A 10,748-nucleotide genomic window follows, 5' to 3' on the forward strand; every position below is an offset into this window, starting at 1 on the left:
TTCAAAAACTACAAAAGTTTATATAAAACGTCATCGTGGTTTAAACCAATCAGGTGTTAAATCAGCTGAGAAGCCGGCCTTTTTCCAGCATGCTCTGGGTCCGCCTGGGTCTTGCAGTCGGTGAAAAGCAACTGCGCCGACTGGGTCTCAGAACTGCGGCCGCCTTGCTCTCGTGAGATTACCGTTGCCCACGTGTGCATGACGTCAGAGCAAGTCGGGATCAAGTCGGACACAAATCTAACCGGCATGCAACGGGCGCCGATCGCCGGTGATCGATTCTGCGCAGACCTGGCTCATCTCGAACGAGCCTATGGTTTCCATGCGTCGCAAACGTGATCCGGCGTCATGTGATGGCTAATCGACCAACGGGAAGGGCGGATTGAAAACACGTCCCCGTTCACGTTTGACAGGTCTAGTGCTGCGTTCTCAGGTTGTGGGGAAGGGGACAATTATGTCTAACGTCACAATACGGTTCAAGTGGACTCTTGTGCGGAAAACACAACCATTCATGTTTGTCTTTGACCTCCTCCAAATCTTCTCTAAGCCTCTGTAATAACTGTCCCCGGAATGCATTATGCATACAAAATATAGGCACATTTCAATAAATAATACAAAATGGTTTACACAGAATGACTGGTTTTCATAATATAGTCTATGTTACTATTAAACGTATGTATTGTATATACATGCATTGTCTAATGACAACGTCAGTAGCTGCTCTGAATGTGTGGACGCTTTCAACAGGTGAACACTACGTTGTTCTTTAAACCGCTGTACCCTGACTGCAACATGGCTTTGAGCTCAGTGAGCCGAGCATGCGCAGTGAGGCAAACTGTTATGAAACAAAGTAGTGCAGAATCATTAAGCAGAGGGGTTCTCTGGCAAGCGGCGCGACCCCGTAAATCAACACAGAGGAAAATAATGCTTCTTTCTTCAGGCTTGACATAAATATCATCTCCGGGGTGCCAGTACACGGTAAGACGGGTCTTTTTTGGCAGTTTTGAAGGGTCTAGCTTTAAGGGAAATCGGTGAAAACAGCGCCACCACCTAACCTTACATAAGGAGAATTGTAGTGACCCCGTTTTGATCTAGCTAACGTTACAGAGATGCGGTTTGCTTGCTCAACTTAACTCAAATAGCCTATAGACGCCCTGACATGTTCAACATCTCTTTATTTCTACCCTTATTTTCTTTAGATTCTGGCCGAAGTTTACATCAAGTGGATGCAATATACTCCCCATTCAGAATTAACGCTGTGACCTAATTTCCACTCGTTGACGTCATTATAGCTTAACTGTGACTTGGGTTCTTTTCTTTTTAAACATCTCATGTTTTTTTTACATACTGTATATTTTTTTTATGTCAAGTGTATCGATTTATTTTTTTTTTTTTTTACAGAGGATGCTTATGTTCACAGTTGTGATGACCTTAATACATTTCTTAAATATATTGTTGGGTCTTTGTACATTATAGAATGTAGTCTAGACCTACTCTATCTGCAAAGTGTGCTGCGATAACTCCTGGTATGAGTTGACACAATAAATACAATTTAATTGAATATATTATTAAGTTATTAAGCTGATTAACTGTGAATTGTCAAATAAAACAAGAAAACATTGTCATGATTCAAACATAACACTTGTAAGTCCAACACCTGTCCCTTTTTCATCCCACTAATATTTTTTATATGAGGTACAGATAGCGTGGACTTTTATGGACTTGTATTTGGAAATTGTTTCTCTGGGAATTGCAGACAAGATATGGGTATTCTCAACATTGGTGGCAAATATTTGATTGCGTCACAGAGGAGCTGCAGCTTTTGGCTTTTACTGTGCCAGAGAAACACATTTTAGCTGTCAAAAATTAGCAATGCAGCAGAGAATGTGATGAATGCTATTGCTATTTGTGATCATTATAGAGCTGTAACAGTTCCAAATGTTACTATACAATGAATTGCCCCAGAAAAAGCGCTATTAACAATATAATTAAAATCAATTCAAATTTAAAAATGTTTTTTTATCTATAACTTTATGTATTTTAAACAAATTAAAATTGTGACTGAATCCCAAAAGACATCTTTTGGTTATATCACTGTCATGTGACCCAGAAAAAATTCTACGCTTCACAATAAAAGCCCAGCTTAAATTTTCTTCATCATCATCATTTGCTTAGAGGCAACTCAATCAAAAGTCATTTTTGCTGACACTACATCATATAGACACTATATTGTATTGTGAGCTGTAAATTCACCACTCCCCGTTCCATACAGGCATATATCAAACTGGACTAGTATTTACAATTTGGTTTTGCTTTTTTTCAAAGTCTCTTGTTAGGCATAATTTCTGCTGGTGATGCACCTTTCCGTTTAAACAATGATAAAAACTCTTTTGAATGTCAGTGTAGTCGCAACCTCCTTCTTAGTATGACTTTCTTGGGTTTGTTATTACCCTTGACATTCAAAATGGATTCCAAGTGTGATTGAACTGTAGAAGAAAAGAAAAGGAGCCGACAGTATCACGTTCTGTTCTGTACGCAGACTCTCTTGTTTTTCTAGCTTGACCTTACCCCGAAGTGGTGTTGTAGAAGGTCTGGCAATGCAAGAATAGCTTCAACCAACTCAGTGATTATTCTCCTTCTTTTTTCCCCCCTTGTCACTCTGTTCTCTCAGAACAAAATGGCCCCAAATTCCATCCACTGGTTCCGAAAGGGCCTCCGTCTCCATGACAACCCGGCACTTCTGCAGGCGGTCAGAGGGGCAGGCACAGTACGCTGTGTTTACTTCCTGGACCCTTGGTTTGCGGGCTCGTCCAACGTCGGGGTCAACAGGTGGAGGTAAGAAGATTTGATTTGTTTCATCATTTATCCGTTTTAAGATTTTTTTGCTTTTGGATAGGCTAATAGTTGTTTAGAGACTAGAACGGCTTTGCTAAAAGCACCTTTAGAAGAGTTGTGTCATGGTGTGTCATGTGATTGTATTATCATTCGGGATCACAAGGTAAACCTCATGTCTCACCAGAGGATTTTAGCCCTCTTTGCACGGGACTAGTATTACCTAGTATTAAACAAGAAACCAGTGGATACGTTTACAGTCTTTCAAATTTCTGAATTTCCCATATTTAATGCCTTTTATATTAGAGCCCAACCGATAAAGGATTTTTAAGGCCGATACAGATACAAATATTTGGTTATTTAAAAATCCAATATGCCAATATATATATTTTTTAAAATCCAGAAACTCGTTGATATATATATATGATAATAATTAGTTATATTTTCCCAGCAGAACAGAGGAACATCAAAATATTTTAAAGTTCTGATAAATAAAATTAATAAAAATACAAACTTAAGATATGAAACTTAGTTTTTTGAACAAAAACACATTAATAAAAAAAATAAAAAATCGGTGTTGCCAACAGGGACGTTGTAGAGCGTCCTCTGGTGGACAAACTGTGCAACACCATCACTAACAGTGACTTTGTAGAGTGACCTCTGGTGGACAGAATATGCTATGCCAACGCTCATAACATGGTTGACAGTAAGTTTTTATTTTTTTAATATTAATAATTGGAATCATTTATTTGTCAATATAAATTATTCTGATGAATATATATATATATATATATATATATATATATATATATATATATATATATATATATATATATATAATAATTATTATTATTTCTTTTTAATCTGCCATTTTAAATGCCGATACTGATACCAAAATGCCTGATATCGGCCAATAACATATATTTTGTATAATGAGGAGGAGCTGCAGGAAGCTGTTATTTAAACATTATGAGTTGGCTCTAGTAAGAGGAGAACTAGAGAACTAGAACACAACTACCGAGCTGCAGTGCCTCAACACACAACATGATGTCAGCATTTCTCTGCTTCTGAAGCACTATGTGTTGTATCTGAGACTTTGGATGGAGACTTTTGCTCCGTGTCTGTCCAAAGTTTGGAGGCTTTAACATTATTCAGAATTTGGGCAAAGGTAATCCATCGTTTAGACTTGTTAAAGGGTAACTACCATTTTTTTCAACCCTATTTTCCTATGTTTATGTATCTAAGTGACTCATTAGAACATCAGTCTTAGACATTGGTCCAGTAGTAAGTGAGATCGCTGCAGTCAGCAGCGGAAAAACAAACTACAATGTAACTTAATAGGGCAATTGTCCAGTTTGTATGTATGTTCAGAAAAGTACTAATTTTACCACTAAAAGGCTCAGATTAATAGTCTAAGTGTCTGACAACATTATGAAAAGGATCCTTACAGAGATAGACCTTTTTAAAACCTCTTTGAGACCTCTCTGTTGAACCAGAAACCGCTCTGTTGCTAGAACTGAACCCCCGGGCTCCATTTAGAATAGCAATAATTTTATTGACATTTTAATCTTTAAACTGTGTTTATTTCAACAACAACTAGAGTTGTGATGGTTGTTTCTGTCAACTTTGAATGACGTGTATTTTACGATGCTAAAATGACTGTTTTACTTACATGGAGTCTGGTGGGTTTAGCTTACACAATTTCACAGATGTTTTTATGTTTAAAAAATGGATCTTACTCTTTAACTGAAAGGTCGACGTCCTTAGAAATCCTTTCCATAATGTTGCCAGACATTTACAATATTAATCAGAGCCTGTCAGTTGAAAAACAAGCACTTTTGTTAAGGTAAATAACAAGCTGGACAATTGCCCTAATAACTTACGTTGTTGCTTGTTTCTCCGCTGCTGACTGCAGAGATCTCTTTTAATACTGGACTGTCAAAGATTGTTGTTCCCATCTGTCACTTAAACTAAAAAACATAGAAAAATAGGTTGAAAAAACAGTAGTTGCCCTTAGAGGCTTCTTTTATCAATTGGTTGGGGTTTTGAATGCACCACAGACAACAAAGGTTGTTTAAAAAATATACCTTCATTTAAGTAAAATAAAGGTCCAGACCAAAACAAATAAGGGTTTACAATAGGGCTTAGGATGAATCATTTTTAAATAAAAATCCAGTTTGTGATATTTTGTATTGGAATTATTTTTTATAATTATGATAACATTTGTAAGAAATGTTCTGTGTTTGACTGTTCAATAGTCCATGGTTATTAAAAGAAAAACCTGTATTGCTGGCAGCTCATATCCATGTTCTCATTCCAGCAGAAGAACATAGAGCAGGTTTGATGATTCAAGATTTCTTTCGATGCTATTTAGCAAAACACAGAAATCTAAAGTATTTTGAGCATTTTTAAAACACAGATAAAAACAGGGTAATAAATATTGCTCTATGAAAATATAGAAAACTGAATAAATCATTTCCAGCAGAGTATTTGTCCATACGATATTGCAATAGTATTTCACATTTGTATAGTAAAGCACAGTTTAGTGGTGTTTAGTTGAGTTTAGCTTTAATGCTCCATTCCATGAAATGTTTTATATGTTACGATAGGATATTATTGCAATTATTCTGCAAAATATTGCAATTCCTCACCTTTTTTTAATTTCAAATTATGACCCCAAAAGGAAACCTTTTTCTCTTTTACCTAAAAAGATACATTTCATCTGTTTGTTCATCTCAATTTAATTTTTATTGCTGCAAAATGGGATTCCATCCGCGCCCCCCCCCCCCACACACACACACACAAACACACACACACACACACACACACACACACACACACACACACTTTGTCCTGGATGGACCTGCTTAGCTGGCTTCCACACGTTGCCCTTCTGCTTTAGCCTCCCTGCTCACATAAGCCACGTTCTGAGGTCAGGTCAGCAGGTATACTTAGGACTTGGTGACTGCATGAATAGGTTCCAGGAGGAGTCTGTTCCTAGTCCAGACCCATCTGTACTTACGTCTTAGGTTATTAGAAGAGATGTACATGCGGCAGGGATACATGTTGTGTAAATAGGCTTTGTGTGTGTTGTAAGATAAAGATTGGGCCAGTCTTTTGAGAGACTGCACGTGAGTTTACATGAGAGCAGAGAATGTTGAGATTAAGGCTGCACAATTAATCAAATTTTTATCTCGATCACGATTTTTACTTCCCACGATCAAATTTGCGTGATCGAGCAATTCTTTTTTTAAAGCGTCATTTTATAGAACGCTCAGGGTTTTTGCAAAGCCCATCTATTGCTCCGTCAACCCGTCTGATCATGTACCAGCCAGAGTAGTACCCTGCACCCTGTGCAGCTTAGTTTCAAGATGTGGACAGTCACAAAGGACAGAGTAACGGGAGAAAAATTCAACAGATAGCAGTTGGTTACACGTTGGTCTCAAGGTTTACTAGTTTACCAGTAAATGCAACATTTTGTCCCGTCTGTTGTTTTTCAGACAACAGCAGTGACCAGTGCTAATCGGTGCTAGTATCGTCTGTTAGCTCATGTTCTCGCGTCCGCTGCAATGTTGTATGTATCGATATGGTTTAATTTGTTTTGGTTAAAATCAACAAATAATCACGAGAATAATTGCAATCCAAATTTTGATCAAAATAATCGTGATTATCATTTTTGCCATAATCGTGCAGCCCTAGTTGAGATCATCTCTAGGGCTGCACAATACAAGGAAAATATGCCACATTAACGTTGTTGAATATTGCGATAATGATATTACTTGCGATAAAAAAATTGATATAAAATAATACTCAGTTCTGCATTTTTGCTAGTCTTAAAGGGGTGATAGATTTGACCTCGTCATAGGTGAATAACGACAGTTCGGTGGGTAAATAGGAAGCTCAAAATCCCATTGACAGGCCTTTCCTCTGAAAATCTCACATTTTGAAACTGCCGCTGAAAACGGGCAAATCCCAACAAAGCTAAAAGATGATGTCAGGATCTCAGAACCTGTAGCTTTGTCACGCCCATGGATGTATTAGGAAAACGGTCACGCCCCAACATTAACATACAGGCCACTGACCTGAGACCAGTTCCTAATGGAGCTAGCGTTAGGTCAATTAGATGTCCGACTGAGAACGCTGCTCGTGTACTTTGACGGGATTTACTAAGAAGAAAGTTTTCAATATTTTCCAGGATATTGACAATGAACCAGGGTCGTAAATGCAGTGTTCCAGGCTGTACAGGGATACACAATGGTGACACTTCTCATAGCCTTCCCAAGGCAGCAAACACTCGACGGGCATGGCAGATGTTTATAAGGAGATCCCTGTGAACTTTTTCCCCAAAGACAGTTTTCAAAACTTTGGACAATTTAAAGTAGGATTTGCTTATTTGCTTATTAAGCTGCTGTTCCGACTCTATTGTCATCCCAACCAAAAGCTGTAAGTATGATTTTGTCACTAACAGTAACATAAGAAATGCTATCGGATCCTGTAGCTACTATAGGCTGAATGTGTGTTGATCAACTGTAATGGCAAAGAGGCTAACGTTTCATTTTCCTAACTGTTCCATTCGAATAAATATCCTGTGTTGTCATGGAGCTACATCTATAGTTCAAGATGCATGTTTGTCCACTGTGTCAGGTTATTTTTTATTGTATTTCAGCAAGAAAGCTAACTGCACCTGAGTAGAATCCTGATAGTTTGGTTGCTAGCTAGGATTAAGTTAGTGTAAGCTGTAACGTTACTCAGCTAGCTAGCTAGCTATGTCATCCCGTTTGCTTCGTCAACAGAACTGGTAACGTTATTATTTCATATGATATCTAGTCAATCTCGTGAAAACAGTGTGTATATAGACTGCGATGTATTGATTTGCATTTTTTTTTTTATTGTCAGAGTACATCACAAGAACGACAAGACACGAAAGATTCTTGCCAAACGGGACACAACTGTCTCATATGACATTAAGACCTCACATACGAAGCAAAGGTAACCTTTCTAATTATTCTTACAAAACCAGACGTCTTATGGTGTTTGTGTAGCATTTTGACTGGTTAGCTTTTAGCTGAGCAGTGTTAGCTATCTAACAATGTTAACATGAGTGGGTGACTTTTATCAATTATGTGAGCCATTTCCAACACATTAGTGAACTATTTATAGTAGGAAGAACTATTCATCAGTATTATAACTGATTGGTCTGATCTCAATCAATTGCATTTCCTTTTGTGGGGGAGGCTGGTGACAATAATTTGGACAATAGGTAGGGATTTGTTTGTTTACATAAGGTATGACTGAATGCTAGATTGTTGAAGATGCCTTTTGCAGGTATGTAAACGCCCTATGAACTTTGTCATTCAACAAAACAAGCCTTTAGAAAAGGCAAATGTGAATGGGGGACAAATTGAAACTGGTTTTGTTCAGTGAAGGAGTGAGACACAAGCAATAGTCTTGAGACATCAAGCCTAATTGCCGGCCATTGCCGGCCATCTAAATGCCAATCATTTCAGTTTTAAGCTGCTCAATCTGTAAGGCACTTGTAACAACACTGGTTAGAGTACAGTTTTGGCACATATCAGACTTTTAGCAACTGCTTTTGCTGTGAGTTAACTGGAGTATTTTGCTTGGTGTGTGTAAAAGTAATACAGTTATGTTACAAAATGTATGTTTTTTTGTTCCAGGTTGTAACATTGTATTGCAGCCACAACGGAAGACAGCCAAGGGGAAACTAATGTACAGACGTCTGTTCCCAAAGGCCATAAGGGGAGGTTACACCATCAAAGAAGTGAAGACGGAGCCAACAATTTGTAAGTTTACATTTTTTTTATTACAAACAAAAAATAAAAGTGTGCATCGTATAGGCACTAAAAATAACTTTTCACACACTACAAACAACAAATCTGAATGTACATGGTATAGGTGCTAAAAATGACTTTTCACACACAACAGGCTAGGTCTTAGACCTGATGCGACTGGTGTTTGAGAAGATCATCCATGACCCCCTTCCTTATCTGGAAGCAGTCCGGCAGATTCCAGTGCCCCCAGGACTTGTTCTCAGCTCGACAAAAACCCAACCCGACATACTGCCCTGAAGCATCCAGAAACTCCCTCCGTATACGCAGCACGACACAAGAGGGGATCACGACACAGACACTTCTACTGAGAAAATCCCCAGCACCAGCTCACAAAAGTCCTATAGGCCATGTGTCTGCATTGCCTGCAAAGAGAACAGGGTGTAGTTGACAATCACATTTTTTATCTTTTAGATTTCAGAGTAAGATGATTGTTTTGAAACTAAATAAAGTTTTTCATTTTGTTGTCTTGATAATACTGTGTTTTTGTAATAATGCTGAACCAATTATCAGTGGAATATTGTTATAGAACTGCTAAAAGTGGTATCAAATTGGCCTCACCTTTCCATCCCTCTGATTCTCAACTGGCCATGTTCAACTCTTTAAATATTCATTGCATTTTGCAAAGAATATATATTGAGGCACACCAGATGAAGGCCAGGATGGTGAGTCATTGAGGTTATCTCCTCAGGAACCTGGGTCATTCTTTTCACGTCCTGTAAAAACAAACAATGAGCTTGTTGTTATTTCATAATGTTGAATGAGCAGAAAGTATAAAGTAGCTTGGGTTAATGTATCTAGTTTTAGTTACCTGAGGTATTTATTGGCAACATATATTTTCTCTCTCCTGGGGCATTTGTGCACAGTTTCCAATAGAACACCTGCCAAGGTAAGATGGAGGCACCGTAGTTGTAATTTTACATATTACTACATGTTAAGAAGGTAATAATCTCAAAGTCAGATGATCTAATCAGCAGGATAGTAGTTCCAAGATAACATTTGACATACTGACACAGGCGAGAGTAGTAATAATGCTTTAGACGTGGTATACAAACAGAAATAGTAGTCTCCTGTCCAGCTAAATGGACGTTCTGTTGTAAGATGACATATTACTACTACGTGTTAGATAATGTACGTAACTCATAATCACATTTAAAGAGACTTTCGTTGTGAGCAGCTCTACGAACTGGCCACTAACTTTTCAGCCAACTGGACATCTTGACTGAAACTGCGAGGGTACAAGTTGTAAAATATTTGTCCGTGTGCAGATTAATAACTTATGTTGCCTACGATACTAAAAACAAGGCAAATACAAAGTTATTCTTAGGCTACAACACTGAAGTGTGAGTATTACACTAGGATTACAACAGATGGCTAATGTTGGGCTACGTGTTGAAAAGGCAAGTAAATGCTAAATGACCAAATTTACCAGTCTGAAGGAGTCATTTCCAATCTCCTGGCAGGTTGCTCCTCTACATCAGATCCTTCCTCTGATTCAGGCTCAAACAGATACCGTTCAACAGCTAAAGTCTCCATGCTATCTCCACCTTGGATGTTTTAGTGAGTGTTGTTGGTCCTGTAGCACACCAACCAATCAGCCCGCAGCTTATTTAAATATTCCTGAGCAGACCATATAAGGCAGAACACCTCTCGTTTCAAGCCAGGTCAATTTAGAAGGGTGGTATGAGGGCCAAAAGAACAGCAAAAGCAACATTTTCAGCCCAACAAATGTTACATACCCTATCAGGAGACATTAAGGAACAGCGTGATATACTCTATACAACCATTCTATCACCCCTTTAACAAATTTAACCCTCTGAGGATAAAAGACACAGCGGGTCCAAGTAATGTTTGACAACACTACTCAAAAACAATATTACAAAATTTCATTTTAGACATTATTTATTATTTTATTCATATATTATGCTACTTTTGTGAACCTAAGACTTTTGTAAACTTATTTCAAGCACCAAAACAATTAAGTGTAGGTTTTTCAGAGATATAAACATGTCAAAAAAGCTAAAACAACCTTTTAGCTTTAGTGTGTGTGTGTGTGTGTGTGTGTGTATG

General features: G+C 37.9%; 1 protein-coding gene across 1 annotated transcript in view; it reads left to right on the forward strand.

Annotated features, from left to right (window-relative positions):
- The first annotated feature begins 811 nt into the window (after nt 1-811).
- Nucleotides 812-10,748, forward strand: part of cry3a (cryptochrome circadian regulator 3a) — a 40,205-nt gene continuing 30,268 nt past the window's right edge. The window contains exons 1-2 of the mRNA XM_034876666.1: nt 812-975; nt 2,669-2,832. Coding sequence (XP_034732557.1) covers nt 2,675-2,832 — 158 coding nt within the window. The 5' untranslated portion in view covers nt 812-975; nt 2,669-2,674. The remainder of the gene's footprint in view (nt 976-2,668; nt 2,833-10,748) is intronic.

Source organism: Etheostoma cragini, chromosome 7 (genome assembly GCF_013103735.1).
Source record: "Etheostoma cragini isolate CJK2018 chromosome 7, CSU_Ecrag_1.0, whole genome shotgun sequence".
In the NCBI taxonomy this organism is placed as follows: domain Eukaryota; kingdom Metazoa; phylum Chordata; class Actinopteri; order Perciformes; family Percidae; genus Etheostoma; species Etheostoma cragini.